A 26,928-nucleotide genomic window follows, 5' to 3' on the forward strand; every position below is an offset into this window, starting at 1 on the left:
CTAGGCGGTGAAAATTTTGCCAAAGGCGGTAAACCCGTTTTTTCGGCCAACAATTACATGAAGCTATTCCCAATTCCCAAACCACACCATTTATTACACCCACCTATTGCAATACCTACCACCTACCACCTACCACCTACCGCAATACCTACCACCTACCACCTACCGTAATATTTACCACCTACCACTTACTGCAATACCTACCACCTACCGCAATACCTATTACCTACCACTTACCGTAATACCTACCACCTACCATTTACCGCAATACCTACCACCTACCGTACCATTTACCCCTTTAAAATTCTGCCTGCCAAATGATTCAAATCACGTAACCACCTTAATTTTAACCCTTGATCTTGATTTTAATCCCTATTAGCCAGGCCCACTGTTGTTGATTTATGCACTCTGTCCAATTTGGCCGAAAACCCCACCCAAAACGTACCCAGTGCAGACATCTGCTGTGTGGATCAAAAAAGGGTGCTGGCTAAGGAATCGTGGGTGATCTTTAACGTGGCCCTTCATTTTTAGTTACTTATACATACAAGACAAGCGATCGCAAGGGGCGTCCGTCACGCTGGACAATCATTGCAGAAGCAGAATGGCAATTCATGTTATGAGCTCGAGAGGTACTTGTTCGGTTTGTTTATTATTTTCGGAATTCGTTTTGAAAAATCAACATACCTGCGTTCCGGTGAAAGTTCACTCGTTCACGGAGCACGTCTACTATAAAATATTAATACCGCAGCAGGCGTTTTTGTACCAGCTGTCTCTAAATTCAAGCTCAAGCTATAGTTCCTGTTGCGCTTGCATAAATTTCTTGGATCAAAGACAAATTGTCACCTCAACAACTTCGTGGGCACCGTCATCAATGTACCTACATAAGACTGGCAATAACTCTCTATGGCAATGCAACATACCCCGACCCAGTGAATCTTTGATGCAGGCTGTCATCATTCAGAGCCATCCACACCGCCTCGCGAATACTTCGCTGCACAGAAAGGGTTCAAACCAGAGCGCTGGTCGATGCAAACTTTGACGGTGACGCAAAGACTTCGACTGGAAGGTCATTTTAGCCTCCGCCCACAGGACTGTATCCGCCAGACTGTAGCTTTGTTTCTCTACAAAGGTCAGGGTGGCTCTACAGTTTTTGAAACTCCCGCTTCCATGTTTGCCTGAATGAGAATTTTTCAAGGTTCAAAATCCCCATTGCGTTGATCAGCCAAGTACATATTCTTCACACAACCCCTGCTTTTCCCTGGAGACGACCTTGCCTCACTGCACTTTGCTCTTTGCCTGGTTGAAGTCCACATGAGTTGAAGTTCGGATATAATTCACCCGCGCGGTTCCGCTGAATAATTCCTGGCTTAGCGCAGCCACCTTTTACGCACTTAACTCTACTTCCTAGGACTGCGAATACTGCCCTGGATAGCTAGGCCAACACACCAAGCAATGCACTTACCTGGCACGAAGTTTAAACGCCATGCATGTTTTGACATCCCAAGGCACCCCAGGGTTTCGCCCCAACCCTATCCGAAACCCCCTTCTAAAATGCAAAATCCCGTCCTGGCCAGCAGTAAGTCACGACAACCTACTGAAAATACCACGGTTTAACCGGCAAAAGCCAACCACCTTACGCGGTTTGTATTTAATTGCTAAATCGTGCAGAAAATTTTCTAATACGCAGTTTTTTGACACGGCAATGGACAACATTATATTTTTTTTTTTTTAAAAAAAAAAAAGTCGAAAAATCATATAAAAAAAAGGCATTGACTCCTTTCAGGGGAATGGACCCCCGCGAAAATACGAACCTAAAACTAAGACACGTAAAAAGGGTTGCAACCCCCCTTACGTGGCGACCATACACTACCAGGGGTTGTATTTATACATTTGTTTGCTACATTTGTTTTATTTGTGTAATGTTCTTTGGACAAATTTCCGTATTTGCTCCTATTTCTTTTTACTCTGTACCACTGTACAATATGTAGCTCCTCCCCACTTAGGTACATCAGTTAACCACGCCCGTCCTATGTCCCGCGGGAGGCGAGTCCCAACACTCATTTTGGCGTTCAATGATATTACTACTACTACTACTACTAGGGATGCGACCTAGGTTCAGTTAAAGAGCGCCTTGTGAACCAAAGGTATCAAGGTTTCGCTACTTAGTCTCCTAAACCCCAGTTTCCACGCCAATAAAGGCAGGTTGATGATACTAGCGCAATCCAGATCGGTAATGGCCTGGCCCCAAATCATTTTAGGACTGCTCCATAGATGCTGAGCGGATTGCAGTTGTTACGCTACATTAACTACAGTAGTCTTGGTTGCCACTTCGTCGCATCTATGTAGTGCAAAGGGTCATGCGTCCGCCTGATATTGCCCCGGTTGCCTTTACCTTCAGATAGATTATGCTACTTACCTTCCAATAAAAGAATAGACCGAACTAACCAACCGGACAGTGAATTCAAGAACATATCCATCTTTGCACATACATAGTCTTTTCATCGTTTTGCAGTGGCCCAGCAAACATATCTTCAAATGGCCATCACAACTCTCGTCGCTTGGGCGGTGGGCTCCACAAGTAGCTTCTCGTGCATGCGTCTCTGTGGTCTTGTCGGAACGTTGATAGTTCTATACCTCGTCATCAACGAAATTATACGAGCGAAATCCCGCATCAAGGGCCTGTCCGGCCCGCGAGGCCTTCCCCTTATTGGCGTGCTCTGGGACATTAGGACAAACGCGGCAGAGCAGTATCGCAGCTGGGCGAAACTATATGGAGACGTCTATCAGGTGCAGCTGGGAAATGTGACTGTCGTCGTCGTCAACTCGGCCGAGGCGGCACGGACACTGTTCGGCCACAACTCGCAGGCGCTCTCCTCCAGGCCAGAGTTCTATACCTTTCACAAGGTCCTTTCCGACACGGCTGGCACGACAATCGGGACGTCACCATACTCGGACTCGCTCAAACGCCGGCGAAAGGCGGCAGCGTCGGCGTTGAACCGACCATCGGTAGCCAGCTATGTTGGAATTTTGGACCTGGAAACGCGTGATTTTGTCCTGGAAATGATTGCTTACGGCAAGCATGGTACCGAAGCCATTGACCCGATGCCCATGATCCAGAGGCTATCGCTTTCGCTTTCAGTGACATTGAATTGGGGCAGCAGGATTGCATCGCAGCACGATGGACTCTTTGCGGAAATCACCCACGTCGAGGAGGAGATCTCCAAGTTCCGCTCGACCACCGGAAACTTGCAAGACTACGTCCCACTTCTGCGACTGAACCCATTCAACGGCCACTCGGCACGCGCACGTGAAATGCGCAACAGGCGGGATGTGTATCTGAAGCATTTGGACGATGAACTACATGGGAGAATGGCGGCGGGGAAGCAGCGACCGTGCATCCAAGCCAACGTAATCCTCGACGATAATGACATCAAGACAGAGAGCGCTCAGCGGTTATCGAGGGCCGAGATGACCAGCATCAGTCTGACCATGCTGAGCGGCGGTCTGGACACCATCACAACCAATGTCGCGTGGTTCATTGCCCTTCTGGTGCAGAGACCAGACATACAGGAAAAGGCCCACCTCGAGATCCGCAAACACCTGATTGACCAAGTGCAACCCGACAGGTCTGACCCCCTGGGGCTGTGCGATGCCGAGGATGACCAGGGCTGTCGGTACATCGCCGCGCTGGTGCGGGAGAGCCTGCGATACTACACGGTGCTGCGCCTGGCGCTGCCACGTGTCTCTGTACGCGAAGTCGTCCACGAAGGCGTGGTCCTTCCGCGTGGGACGGTGTTTTTCCTCAATGCATGGGCATGCAACATGGGTAGGTTTTGATCTAGAACGTGACGTTCTACTTTCCTCGAAATTGCCGAGTTTGACGGAGATGGCTGTACTGACGTCTCGTAAAAAGACGCCAAGATCTGGTCGGACCCGGAAGTATTTCGCCCAGAGCGTTGGCTCGAGCAGCCGGACGCGCCGCTGTTTACGTACGGCGTAGGGTACCGAATGTGCGCTGGTTCTTTGCTGGCGAACAGGGAGCTTTATTTGCTTTACATGCGTCTCATTGCTCACTTTAAAATCGAGTCGGCGCCCCAAAAAGACGGGTGTAATGGCATTGACACCGTGGATTGCCACCCAGTGTCCGGCAACTGTGATCCGACGAGCCTGGTAGCGATCCCGCGGCCATACAAGGTATTATTTGTGCCGCGAGACCTCGAGTCTATTGGAATGAGTGATGCCTAGGCAGACAAGAGTTGTGTTCGGATGACTGGTGCCGTGTGTGACATGAGCCAAGAAGGTACTACAAGAGAGGCACAGAAAAAAACAAAAAGACAAGAAAAATAGCGTCGGGTTGAATATGTCTTGGACGTCTTGATCAGGTTAAAAGCGGGTAGCTAATAGCCAGTAGTTTGTTTAAATGTCAAGCCGGAAGTTGACGTAAGGTTGAGAAGCAAAGGCCCTAACGCCTTTTGGTGTAGCCAGCCCACATTTCAGCCATGCAAGCGCTATTGCGAGGGAAATTTTGACTTGCAGGGTGTGGCACAGCGACACGATTCCCTACAACATGGGAGGCGGTGACGCGTGTCAAGGTGTCAGACGTGATTTGCTCAACATGACCGCTTTACTCCACTAAATAGGATTGCCCAGCCAGTCGAGCCCCACTGTGGTTCGGTCGGGGAACCACAAGGTTGAAGGAAAGCAACAAGGCAGGCAGATCTTGATGTGGGTGCCTGAATCAAAAACATGTCAGTATATCTTTATCATCTGCTCTCCACTGTCAATAAAAAACCCCGTGGCTCAGTTCGCAGGACTGTACCGTTATATACTGCCTGCAGACACCATCTGGCCAACGAGCATCAATTATGCTTCCACATGCCTCGTTCAGCGGTCGCAAATATCTCGAAAGCGATGCAAACAGACGTCACGACTTTACAGACCCCTACTGGAGTCTTGTGGAACTTCAGTGGGGGCTGGGTTACTTTTGAGCGCTTTGCTATATTTCTTTTGCTTACTGTAATGTTCTACCGCCCACCCTGCTTCAGCCTTCCCTTCAATCGGCAAGAAGCCCAGTAGCAAGGCGCTCGTTCATAACCAATTATGACGCTCACTAGATACCTATCGTGCCTGATGTGGGGTACCCCAGACACGTCAATTTCGCCAATGCATTGTACTTTTGGGCCACTCACATGGGCTATTTTTGTCACGTTGTTGGAGTGTCAGCGACTTGCCGGCAGCCGGTATCGCGACTTCACTGCCATCATACTAGGCTTGGAAAATACGTACACATCAGCAGCTTGTTTTGAAGGGGTTTCTCGCCTGCCTCGGTCCCTAGCCAATGCTTCCTGTTCGACATCTCAGATCATCCCTGCCCCGGTCTATCTATTTTCTCACTGACACTTGACGGGTCCACTTAATACCACTATGTCTCCTCCGAGGCCCTACAGGGCGGATGTGAATAAAAGATGGGAGTCAGCCGCCTCATCTACAATGCTAAAGTATGTTCAGAGACTCATTTTACCAAAATGGCAATTGGCGCTGGGTTCTTAGAGTCGTTGCTTGTTACCCACACCCCGTTGCTTTATTTAGCGACCATGAGGCTGTTTGGGTTATTGCTCGGGTGGGTTGTCGTTGCCTCTGCTCAGTCGGACGACCTGTCCTCCTACGTCCGGACTGATGTAAGTTTGTTGAATAGATGTGAATTACTCACATGATCTATATCTAACTGGAACTTTTATAGACGGGCTCCATCAATGGAGGCAATACATTTCCCGGTGTTTCCTGGCCGCTGGGCATGGTCAAGCTGGGCCCTGATCTCTACAACGGCGGAGACAGCTACTCGGGCTACCAGCCCAACGGCGACTTTATCGGATTCTCCATGTTGCATGAATCCGGCACAGGTGGCGCTCCAAAGTACGGCGTCGTTTCACAGATGCCCATGGTGGGCGAGATTTCGAACCCGTTAAAGGACATGAATGCCACCAGAGCAAGCCCTGATGTCACTCGTGTTGGCTACTACCAAAGCTCTCTCGGCTCCGGAGTCACGGTGGAGCTCAGTGCAACCCGCAAGGCCGGCATGTACAACCACACATTCCCTTCCTCGAGTGAGCCTCGAAACATCGTGGTGGATGTCTCACATGTTCTGCCGTCGTTCCGTGGCCAGGGACTGGGACAAAACTACCTGGGTGGTCGCATCGAGGTCAAAAACGCCGACTCTGGGCGCCCGAGTTATCAAGGCTACGGAATCTATGATAATGTAGGTTGCGAGCATGGCGCGAGATCCAGGCCGGCCAGAGAATATTACTGACTATTTCCCAGGGATGGAACAAAGCTGGGCCGTGGAAAATCTACTTCTGTGGTCGTTTCGATAATGACGCCAGCTTCAAAACCTTTGTCAGTGACGGACTCACCAGCGAAAACCTAGTATCCTTTGGCCAAGAAACGGGTTACGAGTCCACCAGTGCTAGGATGGGCGCTGTTTTCACATTTAATGATGCCCAGGTCATATCTCGGGTGGGAGTCTCGTTCATCTCCGAGAGCCAGGCGTGCAATAGTGTCGACAGTGAAATCCCAGAGGGAACTTCTCTTTCTCAACTTGAGGAGAACACAAGGGCTGCTTGGAATTCAGAGGTCTTATCCAAAGTCACCACCACCGATACCAACGAGACCATGAAAACTCAATTATATACCGCGCTCTACTTTATGAACTTGCTGCCCACCAACAAGACCGGGGAAAATCCATTGTGGCAGTCAAGTGAGCCTTACTATGACGATATCTTTACATTTTGGGACACGGTATGTGTTTTCCTGTTATCTGCTGACAGCAAATAATTATCGGCCGCTTGGATTGGACTTTTGGGACTGACACGGCCTCCATGAGTTTCCAGCACCGATGCACCACGGCGCTCCTCCATGTCCTTCAACCAACAGCCTACGAAGAGTTCATCCGGTCAATGATTGATATTTGGCGAAACGAGGGCTATGTTAGCGACGCACGATCATCCAATTGGAATGGAGCCGTCCAGGGTGGCAGTAACTGCGACAATGTCCTGGCCGATGCGTATGTTAAGGGCGTACGAGGCGCCGTCAATTGGAACGACGGCTATTCTGCCATGGTCAAAAACGCCGAAGTAACTCCTGAGAAAACCGACGACGATGGCCGCGACCCGTCTGGCCAAGTCAAAGAGGGCCGAGGTGCACTGCCCGACTGGAAGGAACATGGTTTTATCACTCCCAAATACACTCGGTCAGTCACCCGCGCTGTCGAGTATTCTACCAATGACTTTGCTCTATACCAGGTCGCAAAGGGTCTGGACAGGAGTGAAGATGCAGACAAATATATGCAGCGATCTCGCAACTGGCGCAATCACTGGAACACTGACATGACAGCCCTTGGTCACTCTGGGTTCCTCGGACCTCGGGATCTCAACGGCTTTATATCCCAAGACCCTATGAGCTGCGGCGGCTGCTACTGGGGCGACTACTACTACCAAGCTCTCCCGTGGGAGTACTCTTTCAATGCTCATCACGACGTCGCCCACATGGTGACGCTCATGGGCGGGACGGACATGTTTGTCGACCGTCTCGAAAAGATGTTCACCCCTGGCCTCTACACCGGCAATGGGCAGTTTGGCCACACCATGTTCAACCCTGGAAATGAGCCGAGTTTCAACTCTCCCTACATGTACAACTTTGTCAACCGCCAGGATCTGTCTGTGCAGCGAAGCCGGTTTGTTGCAAAGTCCTACTACAGCCCGACGCCCGGTGGACTTCCCGGAAACAGCGACGCAGGTTCTATGGAATCATGGCTGCTCTGGAACATGATTGGCCTGTACCCGATAACAGGACAGACGACCTTCTTGATCGGATCACCCTGGTTCAAAGACCTGACCATCGACGTCGGTGGGAACAGCCTCACCATCACGACGACTGGCGGCTCCGAGTCGGCTTTTTACGTGCAGTCGCTCAAGGTCAACGGGGAAGACTGGGACAAGTCGTGGGTGACGTGGTCTGACGTCTTTGAGAACGGCGGCACGATGGATTTCGTCCTCGGAAGCACCCCTCGCAATTGGACGACGGGGCCGCTACCGCCTAGCCCGGCGAGCGGGCAGTGAGACGCTTGTGCGGCTCGAATGATACTTAGTCAGAAGGCTGGCCTATGTAATATAATAAAGACCATTAACTTTCATGCATTTTTTGTTCTTTTGTCATAGAAATGACATGCATAGGATTACCACGCGCAACAGTAGCCCGCATCCGTGTTGACACTGAGACAAACAAGCTCTTTGGCGGAGATGCACGCACGATTAGCAAACGTATCCACATCTTCGTTGTCCCCCTCCAAAGAAAAAAAAAACCCCTTACTCTAGACATCTAGAACTAGAGTGACCTGAGGTTCCTCGATTGGGAAGGCAAAAGAAGAAGTTTTCGCAAAAGAAACGAGGAATTGGTGTTGCATCAGCCGTGAATCGAACACGGGGCCCATCGAATTGATTCGTTGAATGGCAACGATGGATTTTACCACTAAACCACTGATGCTAGGTAATTTGATGTCTCATACCCCCCTCATCTCAATCTATATTCAAAGCCGTTTTCCGGGACTGCCACCTGACCAGCTTCTTCGACTCGACAAAAATGTTCCCACAGCCCGCGTCAATATCTGCCGTTTATGGGTGATTTCCAATCCGCGACCGCACGATAGGCTCCTTCCCAGATGCAGATTTTCAAGCCCGAGGCGAACAAGTACGAGTTTACCACGGGCAAATACACCGGCGTACTTTTTCAGTCCGGATCCCCTCTGGTCCCATCTCGACCGGCCCGCTCCGCCCTACCCACCTGCGCCTCTCTGTCTCGGGTTCTCGTGCTCGACCTATTTGTTCTCATCAGGAGGGTTTTCTGTGCCGGGATTTCTTGTTTGCCCTGCACCTCCGGCTTGTGACTACGTCCGTCAGCGTCGGATGTCACTTATACAGTCTGGACGTGCTGAGGGGGGCAAACAAAGACCATTGCGTGCACCCTTGGGCAGGTCATAACCTTAAGGATATGGTTACTTGGTATGTTTGACTTTGTAAACCATGATTTTGACAGTTCCCTTGCCCCTTTTTCCGAAGCAATTTCGCCACAAATAACCTCTATCATATACCTCTGATAGTATCTCGGAGTACTTCTCTTTTTTTGTGATTAAGTTTAAAGGAGGTCGAAGTCATCAGACTGGCGATCCAGATCGTTACTGAATCGTGTCATTGAACTGACAAATTTATCTGCCACGCTGCAGCTAATCGGCCCAAAATTATGCTCGAGTTAATCCCCCAACATCTCGAACAGAACTACAAAGTAAAATTCCACCCCCCCTAGCTAAGAAGTCCTGAAGCAGATGTCAAGAGTGCCTAAAGACTAAGTTCGTGAGACCCCACATCAGTTTCGACTATAATGTTCCCAAACACCACCATTTCAGCAACTGACGTGGTGCCGCACTAGGCCAAGATTGTACTAAAGGGGGTTGGCCTGTTCGAAGCTATTCGCGAAGTATTTAGAAAATGTTCCTGGCCCTGACAAGGATAATTCGGATCATGCAAGTGCTATGCCGAGGGGCAATTGGATTATTTGCATGCTGCGGCGGCGAAGTGAGTAGCACAAACAAATTTACAGTTCCGACCTTGTTTCCGAACATTCTCAGCAAGGCGCGTTTTGTTGAAAAAAGGTGGCGCCACCGATGGGCACCGGCAGGCTCAACGGAATATGATATGCGCTATTGTCTTCCGAAGTACTATGTATTATCAAAAATCCATTCAGGATCATCCCTCTAGGCAAGAGGCGGACCAGGCTCTCCTAACCTTATCAGAATGTAGACAACCCCAGGCTGAATTTAAAGTAGTAAACCGTAACTTAGTACTTCCTAGTAGCAAGGAGAAACCCTTTCATGATGGCGCAATATCATTTCTTTTAGGGTCTAGTATCCACACGGAACTCAGAGATCATAGGCAAATTGTTTCGTTTCACAAAGCACAAAAAGTGTATTTCGTTTCGTTCTACGCTATTCGGTAATGAAACACATGTACTATGTAGCTATCCATTTATACCCAATAGCCTCTTCCAAAGCACTGAGTAGAGTTTTTCTCTGCCGTGTGAGTCGTGGATTTAGAGATACATCGCCAATGAAAATTTCGGGAGATGTTAATACGTCAAAAGATCAAGCACACAAAGATGATACCATGGCCTTGGTCTCACTGCCGTCGTCTGACCCCCGATTTGAAAATTTGGCTAGTCTCGTCCGCCCTTTCTTTCCAAATGGAGAACACTTCCCGCCTCACCAAAAGATTCTACGTCATGACCCGGTGTTTCGGTGCTACTGGTAATGCAAGTTGTTTTCAATGTCAAGGTTTGCGAGGGGTCTCTCTTTTCATTTTGCGGGGGGAATGGATTGCTCTCGGTCTTTTCTACTGCAGATACTGCGTACATCTAAAAACGCCAGACGGCATGTGCTAAACGGTCGCCACTCTCATTCTTCATCTCACACCCCTTTCATGTGAGGTACAGATCATTGGACTAGGAAATATAGAGGAAGTGAGAGTGAGAGAGAGAGAGTAGAAGAAGAAGAAGAAAATGAAATGACGTGTATGAAAGATGCAGGTACGTATGCATTGGAAACCCCGCTGCAAAAGGGCCGCTTGCTCGAGCGCCGGGTCGGATCTGATCATCTTGGGACGAGGTAGATCCTGGGAGGCTAGTCAGCCCTCCCAGGCGCGTCTCAATTATCCATCACCTTATTTTCTTTTTTGGTCCGGCAGCCATCTCTGCTGCCCACAATGGCGGATGAGGCCGTGGTCTGGTAAAGTAGAGGGGAGATGGCAATAGCTACGGGAATAGAATGCTCAAAAATCTGGTCTCGTTCTAATTTGCCATCCAAATTACTACTTCGTAGGTTGCAAAATGAGTGTCACCAAAAGAAGAGAGTTTTTCGAGGTGTTTGAAGAGAAAATACGGAAATAATCTACCCAGCGTAGTCAAGATCCCCAATCAGTTACTTTTGTAATTACAGTTCCCTAGTCTAGGAAGATGAATGCCGAGATGATCTCATTTATACTGAGGAGAGATCGAAAGCCTCTTGACTGGGTACTCGCTGTAGATAGTTGGGATGAAACTATGCGGCCGGCCTGGCTCAAGGCAAAAATGGGATCCTACTGGGCCTCGAGGCTCACCACCTACGGATAGTCGGCCAAAACGGCACACACTCACACAAACTTACCAAGTTATACTTCGTTCATCTTTCTACCCAGTCTGTGCAAGAATCCAAGACAAAGAAGTTATTCTTCGCTTGGCATACTATCTTTGGACAAATAGGTCGAGAAAAGGGTACCTCTGAATTTTGGGCCTATCCTATTTGAGCTGATCCCATCCCAGTTTGTGACTGCATCTGGTCTGTTTTCTACGTCCGGCTCATAGTGACATGGGACCAAACCTGCGTGGACGGACACGAGTCCAACGGTGCTGATCAAAGTACCACGTACATGTCCGGTTGATGGGGGTATCTGCACTTTCTTTGGTGACCAGGTATAGTTTGGGTTCCTGCATCAGGTCATTTCGGTCTTGTCGGGCCAAAACAAACTCTGAAAAGGTCCATCATTTTGTTTTTTTTTGTCACAGCCTGTTGTCTTCGGTACTCTAATCATAAGATTTTGTCAATCGTAACATCATAGTGTCTAAGGTCCGATGCGAAATACTACACACGTAGTACACATTCGCCTGGTCTTTTGTCCAAAGGTAAGAAAAAGGGGAAGAAAAAAAAGGGAAACCAAGGAGAACAGGAGAAAGGCCAGCCAGAAATCGACGAGTAATTCCAAAACACCACCGTCGCTACGGGCCGACCCTGAGTAGCCGAGATTTCGTACCCTGTTCGCCCCGATTTGATGATTGGTTTTTTTCTCTTGTTTCCATTCCATCGGTCCTTGGGACGAAGAATACTGAAAAAGGTGGGAGGAAAAAAAATTAGGAAACAATAAAAAGATAAGACGTGGGCGAAGGAGTGGTTTCTGTTTAAAACCTTCTTTATTCCCCCTTTTTTTTTACCCCTAGGTACGCAACACTATAAGCCCGGCGATAGCAGCACCTTGAATCAGAGCTACTTTTCTTACAGAGTTTTTGCGAATGGGGGAAAAGTAAATTTACATTCGTTACCTAGGCCAGTGCACCTATCCTTGAGCCAGCAAAAAAACACGAGGGCGCATCTATACTCCGGACCTTGAGAAAAAGGCCGCTTACGAGCGCGCAGGAAACAACAAGAACATCACATCTCGCGCCAAAGAAAACAAAGAAAAAAAAGAAGAAGAAATTTCATAGATACAATGGTGCTCCACGCTCGCTTGGCCCGCTCAGCGGCGCTGGTCATCATGGCCTGCGGCTTCGGCGCCGCCGAAAACGTCGACACCGCAACCAGCAGCGCAGCAGGCAGCGCGCGCGACGTTCCAAACGTAACGGGCAAGCTGGGCGACGCCGCCTCCATCACCAACAACCCCCCGGGGAGGTACCGAGCCGCATGGACGGCTACGGCGACGAACCCGTTCTCTGGCTCGGTTGAGGCCATCAGCAGCCCGAACGGCAAGGGTGTTATCTTCCTCGTGAACCTGGAGAACTTGCCTGCACAGGGCGGTCCTTTTAGTGAGCAGCTCTCCCCACCTTTTTCTTTTTCTTTTCTTAGTAGAAAGTATATTATACGACTCATGACACCCTCCAATGTATACTAACAGCTCTATTGCAGGCTATCACATACACGACCAGCCCGTGCCCGAAGACGGCAACTGCACCAAGACCCTGGCGCATCTGGACCCTTACCAGAGAGGACAAAAGCCAGACTGTGATGCGAGCGAGCCCCAGACCTGTGAGGTTGGGGATTTGTCCGGCAAACATGGAAAGATTGAAGGGACCAATGTCCAGGACCGCATGTACGTGAAAACAGTCCCAAGTTTTCTCGTCCGAAAAGAAAGAAAAAGATCACAAAAACCACTCAATTTGCTGACTCAAGTTTGAACGACACGTCTAGGTTCCACGATATGTACACATCCCTGGCGGAGGGCATTGGCGCCTATGTGGGAAACCGCAGCCTGGTGATTCACTTCGCCAACACGACACGGTTCGCGTGTTCAAATTTCGTGGCCGTGTATCCGGATAGAAAGAAATCAGCTGAGAAGAGTCGGCCCTTGGCTAAAGATATGACGCTCCATGCCAGGCGCATGTTGAGCTTCATGAAGGGGTTGCGTGGTGTTTAATGGGTCGGCTTAAAGGCAAGATAAATTCTATGGGGATTTCAAAAGGGGATTTTGCTACTAATTGCAACAAAGGAGGGGCATCAGCATGGGTTTAGTCAACATGTAAAGCATTTGGTTCAAGCTCGGGCTGCGAAGTTGAGCTTTATTAATATCAACTCGCCAATTCTTTTTTTGTATCGCGCCTCAAATCCTGCTCCTTTTTGAAATCCTAGTGATATTCACTGTGTTGTAGAGTTGGCTGTACTACCTCAAGCAACATTCTCGGTTGCCTTCAAGCTACCAACTACAGTGAGCGCCATCAGAGGGCTTACAGCGTAGGCGAAAGCAAGGAATTTGGCCACCGCCAGTTTCTGGTTTTCGCTGCTGTCATTGACCTCGGCCAACGCCATCAGCTTCAAGGCCGGTGGTCCAGCGGGCATGAGCATCATGCAAAATACCAGGATCGGATCTTCGCTGAGCACTCCAGTGTTCTTCACCAGCATCCAGATCGCAGATATGGCGACAGCCGGCCAGATGAAGAAGCGAATCAACAGCACGAGGGTGGTGGCGCGCCACGGCACGGCACCAGACTTGTCATCATCCGAATCAGAATCGTCCCCGCGTTTGACCTTGCGCATGGCTTCCGCCAGCTTCACACCCACAACGATGACCTGGAGAGATGCAAATAGATCTCCAATGTTCTGGAGTGACGTGGTGATCCATGCGCTGAAGAAACCGCCCTCGAAGGGATCCGCAAAGAAGGCCGTCTTCAACGGCGGGGTCAGACCGATGATGAATCCAGCGGCGGCACCAAACACGGGTGCGTTGGCGAACGGTGCGATGTGATGCAGGACGACCTGTACTGGGTGAGGGAGAGACTGATAGATCGCGCGCAGATGAGACTCCACTTTGCGCGAGGCTCGGCGACCTCTTCGCATTACAGGAGATGGGAGCAGAGAGGTATGCTCGTTGGCATTACCGTCCTCTTCGTCGTCACTCTCAGAATCCTCGTCGGCGGATTTTCCAGACGGTGCATCCTCCGCATCCGCACTGAGTAACTTCGGGCCAAGTGCAAAAGTGATTGAGTTGCTGACCATAGTGTTGATGAGAAAGTATGTCTTGGCCCGCTGAACGGCGTCGTCCAAACTGTCATTGCCCCCAGGCATCAAGATGCTGCTCAGTATTCCCGTCTTCTCCAGCGCCTGGATTAGCAGCAAAGGCATTGAGGTGGTGTTGTTGAATGCAATCGCTGGCGTTGTCCAAGCCGGCATCTCCCAGGATTGCGGTAGTGTCTTCTCCAGGAGCTTTCCGAGGCAGATTGACAAAGTGTTGCAGACCACAGACCACAACAGGATGGGCAGATATCGCCCTACGACGTCAATGCTCAGCTGGGCGCCGAGCTTCGTCATGAGGAGCGCCGGAAGGAAAATCTTGACGCATGCTTTCGAAACCTGACGTCCTGCGTCTGAGTTGAGAAGCTTGAACTGGGACGCGATGACTCCGTAGGATATGGTGAGCAGTACGGAGAGGGAGGCCTGGATAGCGCCTATGAAGGCTGGTCCTAGTCCAGAAGACGACATTTTGTGGTGATTTGCAATGTCGACAGGCGCTTAGCGGGATTTGGGTGAAGAATTGGGTTGTATTCCTCAAAGCTGCAATGAACAAAATCAAATTTTGGAACGGAATTTATGGGAGCTAATTGGCATGCCAAGTCGGAATCCGAGGCCTGTCTTTGAGGTCATCGTCAGGGTTTGATGTTTAGAATCCCACAAAAGAGCTCGAGCTCAAGCGTTGAAACCTGGCAAAGCCTTCTCAGTCATTGACGTCATGGCGCTTAGCGGGCCCGATCTTGTATCAACAGGTGGTGGGTTCATTTCAAGCTGAGCTGCATCGATTTTTGGATTGAAAATCCTCACAAAATTGTTTGCACGGAAATGATTCTTTCATTCAAGGCACGTCAGTTGCAAAGCTCAAGCTTTTTACGTATATGCTGGCCCTGGGTTGGGATGGAAGGTCTAACCAAGTAAAGCTTGGAAGCTCGAACAAGACCACCAACTTGAACAAATCTCGCTATTTGGTTTAGGTGGAGCCACCCAGCTACTTTGGTACCAACACTTCGGTTTTCATGTGGATCTCTAGAGCCTTGGTATGGAACAAAGCTCCACAAAGCTACCTTACCTGCCGTACCTTTCTGCTCGAAAGCTGCCCGCCCTGTCCATCAATAGGCACAGTAGAATGATCAAATAAACTGTAACCCATTATATCCTTTAAACTGGTATAAAGAAGAGTTGATTCACAATCAGGGCCGGTAAAAGGTAGATAGAGAACATCCACCCCATGGATGAATCATATTCTATGCAGGGTAGCGTTGGGTAAATATTTATTCAATATGGTACCTTAGCTAAGCTACAAGAAAGAACCTGGGTTTGGTTGCACCAATTACTATTCAGCTATTGATAGATAGCCACCTACCTAGGTAAGGTAGATAACGTTCCCAAGAAATTGCCAAGTCCAAGGTACGTAAAGGTAGTTTGCTAACGGTACAAGTTGAATGCCCAGGGTTAGGGGTGCGTTTAAGCTCCCCCAGCTCCTCACACTCAGGAATGGAGCTACAACTTGGTCCCTGAGATAGCCGTAGTATCCCTGAATACCTTGGTCTTCATAGAGTGCTTCTGTCAGGGGTAAGGACACTATTCTAGAAACAGTTTGCTGTGATATTCCAGGAAGCAGGAGGCACGGTATATAATCGAGCTCAGAGTTTACTTCGACCAACGTGATCTCAAATCAAGCTATACAAGTGCACTCTAGCTCCTGAGTAAGCTTACAGCTGAGAATAGCCTTATTCGAACTTGGCCATATCAACCATGTACATTCGGTCGCTGAAATGGAACTGTAAAACATTGTTGTACAAAGGAGAGGCAACTTAGGCTTATGCGCAGCGTCAGTTCGAGCAGCAACCCTACTGAGTCAATCTATAGATTGCTTCAGGGCGATGAGAGAACAAAATGTATGTCGCTGCCTCGAGTTAGGTAAGATGCGTGGTATAGACGTCAGCACACGTGAAGGCCGCTTGAAAACCCATCAGATCATCTACACATTGAGTCCGTAGTGGGCTCCAGCCTTTAGTATTTGGAAAGCCTAGACGCATGCCTGTAGGAAACGATATCTATGGAAAGAAGACGTGAATGTGTTGGCATAATTTGGGGTATTGGGTCCCGCAACCTTTGCCCAACTCGTCCGCATACTTTTTGTCGTAACAAACATGAGAAAGTTCAGAGTCTCCTGAACATGGACTAGATCATATGTTGGCATTATCCCCGTGCTTGCTCATCCAAATGGTTCATCTCTTGTATTTGCACTCAAACTCAACGAACTAACCCAAAAAGATGGAGTTTGAAAAAGCAAGGATTGATATTGAGACAGCTCGCCTGGGAGCAAGTGCGTCTTACACTGCAGGCAACGTTTGAAGCACGTGTTTCCCCTGACAGAATGCGATACACAGCACGAACTTGGCAAGTGGCGAGGCTTCAGGATCATTGGCAAACATTTTCACTTCGCCCCTTGGAATAGAATGAGTTTGTCATGCCATTGGGCATGAATACCATTGCGCCATGACCTCGGTGTCCCCCGAGCACGCCACCCTCGGTCACTTCTCCACGGATGAGAATCCACGATGTTGCATGGGGTTTCTAGGTGTGCACATGGGTCTGTACAATAGGCAGAGGTCTCGGACGCCTGATGTAATTTCAATCTTTCCGCTCTTCTGGTTGGTCAACGGAATAGGGCGTGGCAAAGACCGAAGGGAGTAGTGGGCTAGGTTCACGCATCCTCGGAGATCCTAATTGCTACCCGGTTCCAATGTTTCCTCTTTTCAGGTTGAGCAGGGGCCTTTGATGGGAGTACGAAGTATTAGTATGATCCATTTTCTGGGCCTTTTATTAGTGGACTAGTTCCAACGCAGAGTCACATTTGCTACTGTAAACCGGGTTATTGACCCGGGGTACTGGGTTCGCTCGTTGGCTTCGCCGTAAGCACCGTCACCACTTGAGGGAAGAGGTTGTGCTGTTGGTCGGCATCCAAAAGCAAATGATTTGATTGATCATTTGAATGTTGGAACAAAAAGATACTCAGTAATTACCTAGAATATCCCTGTTAGTATCAACACCGAAGTGCGGGATGGATTTGCTTCGACATGGACGAAAACGCGGAGTGGAAAGAAAACAATCCCACCATGGGCTGGACTACCTAGGCTGCCCGTTGTTGGCTGGGGCATTTTCACAAGATTTGTCGACTACCCCGGTTTCTTGCCGCGGGTGTTTTATTCCCTTGTTTCTTTCTCTCTTGCATGGTAGGTTAGGGCACGCCTGCCTGTTTATTGTCGGCGTCACTTGTCGCTGATGTTGTTGTTCGCTGCAGAGTGTCCACGCGTGCGTCTTCCAGAACTGGCAAGTGCGCATTCGCTTATTACAGCTTTGTGTTACAACAAACGACCTATGGCATGGTAAGGTAGGTATGGATGCACAGAAATTCCATTGACATGCGGGTTGCCTATCCGTGCGTGGCACGTTGAAAATGTTGGATTGCCTGGCAGATTGATCGATAATAATTCAAGCGACAAAAACGAGCACGTCCAAAGGGTCCTACACGTGGTGAAATTAAGCTCTTTGATTCGGCCTTGGGTGTAGAATGTCCCCACCCGCTTGGCAGCTCCTGCTATCGCCATTTAACTTGGCACACTTGGCACCTGGCCTCTGGACAGCACCAACTTCCTTTTCCTTACCATACTCGGCCAACAAAGGACAAAAAAACTTTCCCAAGCTTTGGAAAACTGCAGGCTTGGGCTTCGTTCCGAGACTTCCAAGACCTCCAAGACCTCCAAGACTTTACTTCACCCCTAATCCAGCCATGCCGAGATATCCTAGGCCTTGAGCTGATGGCTGCCCCCACTGCTCATCCTCCTTCACATCAGCATCATCGAACGAATGAGCTCCTTCGCAGCACCGTCGCAGTACTACACGTGCAGGAATGGGCCCGTCCCGGTGGCATCTTCCCGCAGTGTTCACTACAACTATTCCTCGGCGACCAAGGGAAGATGAAAGAGTTCGTTCGGTAACGCTTCTAGCTACCGGCGCCTGCCGTCCCATCCAATATTTGCACAGTGTTTCCAACGCTTTCTTTCGATATACGGTTACGTTCTTGGCTCTGGCCAGGCTGGTAACTGGTCTGAACCTGACGGGCACCTGAGAATACCCACACACATGGTTTGTCTTAGGGCCTACGGCCAAACAGCCAGTGTCAATGGCAGCACGTGGGACGTTGTTGTTCAGAGGTCTCTGCCTACCACACCCCTGGATTCGCCTAGGCTGGACGGTGCAGTGTACGGGGCCGCCGTCGCTTCGAGATTTCGCAACCAGTGCCACTTTTTATCAGCCTTGATGCAATGATGGGTGCAATCATGCATCTGTGGTGTGAGGACACCCCCTGGTCTTTGCTGCATCCTTTGAGTTCCATTTGGCCGTCCGGGGACAACTTGGCCGTCTAGGTGCAGTTTATAAAATACACTCGCATGCCTCACCGGATAGAGATTTCCCTCATTTCTTTCTGGTTCTGCATCCCAAGCTAGCCTGACAGGCCTTGCGAACAAACTGGTCCTTGAGACGGCAGGTCAGCTCTTCATCAACAAGAGACTTTGGTTCCTTGCTCGACAAATTACATCTCTTCGAATCAATCTCAAACGCGCCCCATTGTGCGCAGCTGATTGCAAAGATGCCTCTTCACCAGTTTGATTACATCTTCGCCATTGGCACCATCTTTGCGTTCCTCGATGCGTGGAACATTGGTACGTTCTTCTAGTCTCTTCCGCTTACTGATGCACACAATTGCAAGCTATTCTAGTACCAAATTGAACTTGTTCACTGACGCTTTCGACCTGCAGGTGCCAACGATGTCGCCAACTCTTGGGCTACATCGGTCTCGTCCCGATCCGTTACATACATCCAAGCTATGAGCTTGGCTTCGGTTCTCGAGTTCGCGGGGTCAATCGGTGTTGGCCAGCGTGTCGCGGACACCATTCGTACTAAGGTGGTCCCGCTCGACCTTTACAAGGAGAACCCCACGGTCCTTATGCTGGGTATGGCTTGCGCCATCGTTGCCTCGTCTCTGTACCTCACACTCTGCACAAGAGTCGGCCTGCCCGTTTCCACCACTCACTCTATCATGGGTGGCGTTATCGGCATGGGTGTAGCGACCGTTGGAGCCAACAATGTCATCTGGTACGACGCCAAGGGCGGAGTCAACAATGGTGTCGTCTCCGTCTTCCTCGCCTGGATTATCGCGCCTGGTCTCTCTGGCGCGTTCGCTGCCATCATCTTCACCATCACGAAATATCTGGTTATGCTTCGCCAAAACCCGGTCCTCTGGGGTCTGATGACTGTTCCTGTTTACTTTGGCATCACCGCAGCCCTGCTCACCATGCTTGTTTGCTGGAAGGGAGGCTCCATCAACCTGGATGACTGGTCTGATCCTCAACTGAGTGGCCTGATTGTTGGTGTTGGTGCTGCCTGGGGTCTTCTGATGGGCATCTTCCTCGTTCCCTGGTTGTACCGTATTGTTGCCAAGAACGACTGGGAGCTGCGCTGGTACCACGTCTTCCAGGGTCCTCTTCTATTCAGGCGCCCTGAGCCCCCTGCACAGCCAGAGGGCGCTGCAGGTGGTATCCGTAACTTTTACGAGGGACATCTTACCCAAGAAGAGCTCGAAGCCCAGCGCGCTGCCCAGCGGCAGGATCTTGAGACCGGTGTGGTTGCCGCCAACAACGGCGAGATCACCAACGAGAAGACTACGGAGGAGGCGCCCGGTAAAATTGCACACACCGACTCCGACTCTGGCTCGCACAACAACAACGCGGCTGCCGCCAACAGGGTCACCGAGTCTGGTCCTCAAGCAGCATACAAGCACAAGCCGCTTGTCGGTCCCAGGCCGGAGGGCAACTGGTACTCTGGACCGGTTATGTTCTGGTTCCTCAAGAAGATCTTCCTGAGCGGTGTTGACCAGGACATCATCAACATGCAAAAGAAGAAGAGCATGCTCACTGGTGACCTGGAGAAGGTTCACGCTGGTGTCACCCACTACGACAACAAGGCAGAGTACCTCTACTCCTTCATGCAAGTCATGACTGCCTGTACCGCCTCGTTTACCCACGGTGCCAACGATGTCGCCAACGCTATCGGTCCTTACGCTACCATCTACAACATCTGGTTATCCGGTGCCATTTCAGGCGGCAAGTCGGAAGTTCCGTTCTGGATTCTGTAAGTTTACTCGGCTAATATTTTGAAGCCTTGGCTCTAGCAATTACTGACCTATTGCTACTATTTATTAAGCGCCTTCGGTGGTGTCGCTATCATGATTGGTATTTGGACATACGGTTACAACATCATGAAGAACTTGGGTAACCGCCTTACTCTTCATTCACCTTCTCGTGGTTTCTCCATGGAGTTGGGCGCTGTTTGCACCATCATCCTGGCCACTCGTCTTAGTAAGTTTCTCAATTCCGTGATGCATACTTTTCCGCAACTAACATGTACTCCGAACAGAGCTTCCTGTATCGACTACCCAGTGCATCACTGGCGCCACGGTCGGTGTCGGTCTTTGCTCTGGTACCTGGAGGACCATCAACTGGCGCATGGTGGCCTGGATCTACATGGGTTGGTTCATCACCCTGCCCGTTTCTGGTGTCGTTTCCGGCTGCCTCACGGGCATCATCATCAACGCTCCTCGCTGGGGCTACTCCGGTTAATTGATTAACTGGGGCATTGATCCCTCTGAGCCGCCCAAGAATTTATTTCTCTTCCAAAAGCTTCCACTGGCTTCATGTTTTCCCGTCCATCTTGGAGTTCGCACTCATTCAGACTTTCTGTCCGGACAATGTACACTCTAGACTATTAATACAAATACCCTCATTTTGTCGACATGGTGATCGAAACCTGTGTGAACTGTGACTGTACATCCAGAAACAATATGGTTATATGTGCATGGAGCGATCTCCTATGGATAACTTATGATATCAGTCCCTGGATGCAAGACCTAGGGCGAGCCTCCTTGATGTGTTTGTCAGCTGCTGGTTGACTGGCACTATACTTGTAAGAGGAATCAACATGAAAAAGGTGCAAATGGTGCTTTGAGATGGCTGGATTGTATCTGAAGCCCCGTGTCTTGTTGGAGACATGCCAGGACTGGTAGTTTTTTGATCTGTGGTGTGGTTTTCACCATTGTAAAATATGCTTAACGTGGTCCATCTAATCTAAGCGAATGGGGTGCTCGCAAGCTTACCAATCGCGGCATTTCAGGTTTTGGCTGTCGCTAAGAAATACATCGACACAAAAAAATATTGTCTTTGACAAAAAAAAAAAGAAAGAAAAAAAAAGAGAGAGATAAAGAGAGATATGGTATTACCTCGACCATGGGAATTCGAGTACTACCCAACCTGACAACATTTGTCGATTTGCCTCCTTCCGCTCTAACCAACTGTCTCAAAGAGGAAATCGTTTCTCTGAAAAGCACACCTGATTGGACAAGTAACGAGCGTGCTAGGACTAGCTCTGTTGAAAACCCCACTTGGCCAGGGGTTGGAAAACTGCAGTCAGCTTGCGAAGAGGACATGCACGCAAGATTGGCGATATTTTGCGGTTCGGCAAGCTTCGTCACGACAGGTGCCGTTTGGTATGCATTTGGAGAAAATACATAATTGCAAGAGTGAGAGAAAGAAAGATATCATTGGTTGCTTACCTTATTCATTTCCTCATTGTTGACTTGGTTTCCCCCTCCTTTTCCTTGTAAACTTAGCCTCCCTAGTATAACCCTGAAGAGAAGCTGAATAGAAGGAGCTCAATCCATGCCAATGGGTATCACAACGCAGGCGCCGAGAATTGCCTCCCTTATCACAAAGGTAAATGCACCTTGTCTACAACTTATCCATGTTACGTAGAAGAAGCTAACATTCCTCAAAAAGGCATGGGCCGGTTTTTTTAATCTCGGTACACGTTTGTGGTGGATGGATGGGAGGGCTTTTTGGCCACTTCCGCTTTTGTCGGCGCGGGACATGATTTGCGGAGATACGGCTGATGGCGGGCTCACGTCGTAATCGAGCCAAGCCCGATAGAAATTCCAACCCGCTTACCAACTCCCAGGTTTTTGGTGTGAAAAAAAAAAAAAAAAAAAAGATGCCCACCCAAAGTTCGGGAAGAACTGCTCTGCAAAGGCCTTGCTAGCTCCCTTCAATCCCACTTTTTGAGACTGGGCACTTTATCAATAGCCTGCGAGCTTTCTCCGTACCAACCAATCCCCATTCGCTGCACATTCCGGGGGAGCAGCCAAGACGCAGTTCATGGGTTTTGTTCTCACATCGGTGAGCCACTTGCTAACTCACCATTGACCTATAAAAGTCAAGACGGCCACTCCAACAAATAGCTTGAGCTGGTACCTACTGGTCAGCAATCCCTTCGTTTGTCTCGCTTTTTTTTTTCGTCCAAGTCTCACCTTTACTTGTCACCTGTGGCTCAGCTGAGGATCCCGGACCACCAAGCTTATGCTATTGGGCTAATCTGCTTCTCCCTCCCTGTAACATAAAAGGATATCTCAATTTCCCTGCTTACACAATGGTTCGCCTAACCACCATCCTCACCATGGTGGCCACAGCGTCCGGCCTCGCCTCAGCCCAGGTCGACCAGGTTGTCGACGGCCACACGTTCGTCACCTCAGGGCCCGCAATCGCAGCGCATTGGCACGAGTACTGGTTCAACACATCGGCGACCGCCCTGCACACGCTCAAGACCCTACTGGGACCCCAAGCCCTGAAGGATCTGCTGAAGCCCGAAATCGAAAAGGGAGACGTCTTTTGGCGCGACATTGTCGCCCGCTCCTCGGGCAAGGAGTGGAAGGCGGCCAGCGGACGGACGGTGGCGTTCCTGCCCAACGTTACGGCTCAGGCCTTCGCCGCGTGGTTCGCAAGCCCGCTTGCCGACCTGGCCAACAACGATGCAAACGCCGAGCACTATTACAAAGAGACGGTGGCGGACCCTGCCACCGGCGCCCTGTCGTCCGAGATTATCGAGGGCTGGGGCGGCGTCGTCACCCACTTTACGATCCCCAACTTCAAGCAGGTGAATCAGCACAACTACGACATGCTCGACGAGCTGCCCGACTTCCCAATCCAGTTCGCCGGCGACAAGACGCTGATGGACGGTACCGTCTTTGGCATCCTGCACATTGCCGTGCGCGACATCAAGGGCGCTGACTTCCCCGAGCACGCCGACAAGGGTTCCGGGATCGAGATTTACGCCGCGGTCTGGTACGGCGATGCCTCGGAGGAAGAGCATCTTGAGCAGGAGAGGCAGCACATGATCATTGAGGAGATCAACCTGTCGCGCCAGGCCCAAAAGGACATTGTCGCAGGTCTGCTGCCGATAACTAACCGGGCTTAAGGGAAAAAAAAGGTTGTTGGGTGGTGAACGACAGGTTTTGTGTAGACTGGAAGTCTACTCCCGTACATATTGAAACGAGACCACGATCATCTGGTGGCACTTTGTTAGGTAGGTTTGGGCTTTTTTGCGAAGAATTAGAAAAAGAAGGGAAAGGGCATATCAGTCGTCAGGGAAAAATAAGCTAAGACTTTATCGTCGCATTCTTGCTGCGACACATACATATTTCAAAGAATTAATAATGGTCATTTCAAAGAGCTCGGGTCAAGTCATATTCATGCGGTCCATGGGCTCGTTCAAAGAGTGACCTTTTTTTTTTTTTTTTTTTTTTTTTTTTTCCAAACCAAAGAGTAACAAGAAAGGAAGAAGAGAAATATGCAATCGGGGCGTACGGGTGAATTACCCCGCATACCCCAAGCTCACGTGACTGTATCTACAATAAACTGGTAATTCTCCAACAATCGCCCCCAATTTCTCCCGCATGTTGTCTCTTGGTACGCCGTGCCAGGTGTCGATTCAACCGAGCGAGGAACAGGGATCAAACGATTTGTTCCTGCTCGACCTTCCAGATCAAGCACTTCGCCAATCCATTCCTCCACCGCCATGCTACCTAACTATCTACTACGTAGTACCAAAGTCCTTGACTCCCACGATTATCTTGGGGCGCGGATTGGACTCGCATCATAGTTGAGGTGTGCGGGGTTGACGTAGTCAAGATATCAATCGAGCAATTCCTCTTTTGGTAAAAGTCGAGCGAAAGCCGCGAATTGGCACTCAACCCTCCAATGCCCCAGTCGTCAATTGCTATCCAATTCCTTTCCCTAATCGAATTGAACAAGTGATCATGCCCTCTCGCCTGCACCAACAGCTGATCGTGGCCGCCATGGCCCTGGGCCTGTCCCAAGCAGCGCCCTCGCCCGGCCTGCCCATGGTGATCAACACGTGGGGCGGGCCCTTCACGGCCGCCACAGACGCAGCCTACGACTTCATCCGCAAGACCGACTCGGCCACGGCGGCCCTGGACGCGGTCGAGGTGGGGTGCTCGACGTGCGAGGCGCGCCAGTGCGACGGCTCGGTGGGCTTTGGCGGCTCGCCCGACGAGAACTGCGAGACAACGCTCGACGCCATGATCATGGACGGCGCGGCCATGAAATCCGGCGCCGTGGCGGGTCTGCGCCGCATCAAGAACGCCGTGTCGGCCGCCCGCGCCGTCCGCGACCGTACCACCCACAGCCTGCTGGCCGGCGACCTCGCCACCGCCTTTGCCGTCTCCAACGGCATGCTCGAGGAGGACCTGACCACCGACGCCACCCGCGAGCGCTGCAGGGCCTGGCGCGAAGGCAACTGCCAGCCAAACTACCGCGTCAACGTCACGCCGGACCCCAAGACGTCGTGCGGGCCGTATGTGACACCCGCGGGCCCGCCGCCGCTCATCACTCGTGCCGACTCGCAGGAGTCGCACGATACTATTTCCATGATCGCCATTGCCACGGACGGGACCATGGCCGCGGCGACCTCGACCAACGGTGCTGGCTTCAAGGTCCCGGGAAGGGTTGGCGATGGGCCTATCGTAGGGTCGGGTAGCTATGCTGGTATGTTTTGTCTTCTTTGCTTAGATTTCTTTTGTACATCGTTGTTTTGCCACCACTGACACGCTCTGGGTAGATGACGAGGTGGGTGGTTGCGGCGCAACCGGAGACGGCGACATCATGCTGCGCTTCTTGCCCTGCTACCAGGCGCTCGAGAACATGCGCAATGGCATGACGCCCAAGCAGGCGGCCGCCGATGCCGTGAGGCGTATGGTGAGAAAGTACCCTGCCGTCTCATCCGGCATCGTGGTGGTCAACAACAAAGGCGAACATGGTGGTGCTGGGTCCGGTTGGACATTCACCTACAGCTTCAGGGTAAGGAGCAATGTCTTTTTTTTTAGCCTTGAGGTTTGTTGCTAACCTAGTCACAGGGCGGGAATATGAACGAAACACAGGTCGTCACTGTACCCCCAATCTCGACAAGTGAGCGATTCCAAACCCAGCCTTAGACACTATGAATATTAGGTTACCTGGCATGCAAGCCTGAATCGAGCATGTAGAGAACATAAATATAAATTGGGTATAATTGCAAACATTTTAATACACACGCTATGCTTATGAAAAGGCACGAATCTGGCCATCAAAATCATTCATTTCTCCCCTTAATCCTCCGGTTTACATGCGGCTCTCAGCCTTGAGCCTTGATCTTTGCCAATGCGGCATGGTGTCTTGAGTGGTTTTTAACGTCGCTTGGGTGTAGTGGGTTATAGAGCATGTCACATTCCCGACACTGTGTGATACCACTACTCCGTGCTGACAGGCTTAGTGTCATTTGGATGGTGCTAGTGGGTGACTTTATGGCCCGCTTAGAGCCCGGCTTGGTTTGGTGCGAGCAGGGCTTGAATTGGCAGTCGCATGATTTTGTCATTCTTGAGTTTGCTGGGTCCTCCTTCAACGTGGTTCGAGCATTTCCCGGCAAAGATTGATGCGCTTCTGGGGTTTCAGTGGAATTGTTGGTATTGTATATGGAATCTGATGGGCTGCCATCTCTCGCGTCGATGAGCCTTGCCGGGCGAGTAGTAAGTCGCCTGGGAGCGCGTAGGCTTCTTTTGGGAGGAGGTGAAACCACAGGTGACGAAGGTGGTTCTGAATGTTCGGCTGTTTGTGACTTTGTCGGACTAGGGAGGGATGCCGGCGTGGGTGAGGTCTTCTTGAAATATCGCAATATGGAGGATTTTGGAGCGCTTTTGGCCGGAGATGGAGATGGAGATGGTGACGGGGATGATGATGGTGATGGGGTTGGCGACGTTCGAACGTAGATACAAGATTCCTCGAACGGAGACTCAACCCTTGTCGGGTGGCCTCGAGGCTCCGTCGCCTGTATAGGCTCTGGGACCCGAATTCGCTTCGGCTGAGGCTTGTCCGAATCACGTTCTATGCCTGCCTTTCGTTTCCCGTATGTTCGTAATGGTCGCCTTCTTGGGAGTATGGAAGTTTCGGCTGTGGTGATGAGGTCTTCTGTAGCCATAGAGGGCCTATGGTTCATCCTGAGATATGAGATCCAACCGAGAACGAAAGGCGCGTCTCAGGCTTTTCTCGCGACAGGTGCGCGCGTCGCTGATAGAAGGTTCGAAAAATCAACGATAGTAGACTGATCTCAAATCACAGGACTACGGGTTTCGG

At 50.4% G+C, this 26,928-nt stretch overlaps 8 protein-coding genes across 8 annotated transcripts; 6 read left to right on the forward strand and 2 right to left on the reverse strand.

Annotated features, from left to right (window-relative positions):
• Positions 1-2,535: 2,535 nt before the first annotated feature.
• PgNI_00700 (uncharacterized protein) lies at positions 2,536-4,245 on the forward strand (the record flags this gene model as incomplete). The annotated part of the gene is made up of 2 exons (XM_031120778.1): positions 2,536-3,826; positions 3,914-4,245. 2 exons carry the CDS (start codon positions 2,536-2,538, stop codon positions 4,243-4,245), a joined length of 1,623 nt encoding a protein of 540 aa, XP_030986078.1.
• Positions 4,246-5,354: 1,109 nt separating this feature from the next.
• PgNI_00701 (uncharacterized protein) lies at positions 5,355-8,177 on the forward strand. The gene is made up of 4 exons (XM_031120779.1): positions 5,355-5,678; positions 5,741-6,256; positions 6,319-6,795; positions 6,888-8,177. The coding sequence occupies exons 1-4, from the start codon at positions 5,466-5,468 to the stop codon at positions 8,112-8,114; spliced, it is 2,433 nt and encodes an 810-aa protein (XP_030986079.1). The 5' UTR covers positions 5,355-5,465; the 3' UTR covers positions 8,115-8,177.
• Positions 8,178-12,341: 4,164 nt separating this feature from the next.
• On the forward strand, positions 12,342-13,262 carry PgNI_00702 (uncharacterized protein; the record flags this gene model as incomplete). The annotated part of the gene is made up of 3 exons (XM_031120780.1): positions 12,342-12,654; positions 12,755-12,938; positions 13,037-13,262. The coding sequence occupies 3 exons, from the start codon at positions 12,342-12,344 to the stop codon at positions 13,260-13,262; spliced, it is 723 nt and encodes a 240-aa protein (XP_030986081.1).
• A 248-nt stretch (positions 13,263-13,510) lies between these two features.
• On the reverse strand, positions 13,511-14,821 carry PgNI_00703 (uncharacterized protein; the record flags this gene model as incomplete). The annotated part of the gene is made up of 1 exon (XM_031120781.1): positions 13,511-14,821. One exon carries the CDS (start codon positions 14,819-14,821, stop codon positions 13,511-13,513), a length of 1,311 nt encoding a protein of 436 aa, XP_030986082.1.
• Positions 14,822-18,034: 3,213 nt separating this feature from the next.
• Positions 18,035-21,210, forward strand: PgNI_00704 (uncharacterized protein). The gene is made up of 4 exons (XM_031120782.1): positions 18,035-19,080; positions 19,177-20,548; positions 20,621-20,775; positions 20,834-21,210. The coding sequence occupies exons 1-4, from the start codon at positions 19,008-19,010 to the stop codon at positions 21,034-21,036; spliced, it is 1,803 nt and encodes a 600-aa protein (XP_030986083.1). The 5' UTR covers positions 18,035-19,007; the 3' UTR covers positions 21,037-21,210.
• A 1,684-nt stretch (positions 21,211-22,894) lies between these two features.
• On the forward strand, positions 22,895-23,719 carry PgNI_00705 (uncharacterized protein; the record flags this gene model as incomplete). The annotated part of the gene is made up of 1 exon (XM_031120783.1): positions 22,895-23,719. The coding sequence occupies one exon, from the start codon at positions 22,895-22,897 to the stop codon at positions 23,717-23,719; it is 825 nt and encodes a 274-aa protein (XP_030986084.1).
• An 841-nt stretch (positions 23,720-24,560) lies between these two features.
• On the forward strand, positions 24,561-25,837 carry PgNI_00706 (uncharacterized protein; the record flags this gene model as incomplete). Its single annotated transcript, XM_031120784.1, has 3 exons — positions 24,561-25,308; positions 25,382-25,620; positions 25,677-25,837. The coding sequence occupies 3 exons, from the start codon at positions 24,561-24,563 to the stop codon at positions 25,752-25,754; spliced, it is 1,065 nt and encodes a 354-aa protein (XP_030986085.1). The 3' UTR covers positions 25,755-25,837.
• A 96-nt stretch (positions 25,838-25,933) lies between these two features.
• On the reverse strand, positions 25,934-26,791 carry PgNI_00707 (uncharacterized protein; the record flags this gene model as incomplete). The annotated part of the gene is made up of 1 exon (XM_031120785.1): positions 25,934-26,791. One exon carries the CDS (start codon positions 26,789-26,791, stop codon positions 25,934-25,936), a length of 858 nt encoding a protein of 285 aa, XP_030986086.1.
• Between the last annotated feature and the right edge of the window lie 137 nt (positions 26,792-26,928).

This window comes from Pyricularia grisea (genome assembly GCF_004355905.1).
Source record: "Pyricularia grisea strain NI907 chromosome Unknown Pyricularia_grisea_NI907_Scaffold_1, whole genome shotgun sequence".
Taxonomy (NCBI): domain Eukaryota; kingdom Fungi; phylum Ascomycota; class Sordariomycetes; order Magnaporthales; family Pyriculariaceae; genus Pyricularia; species Pyricularia grisea.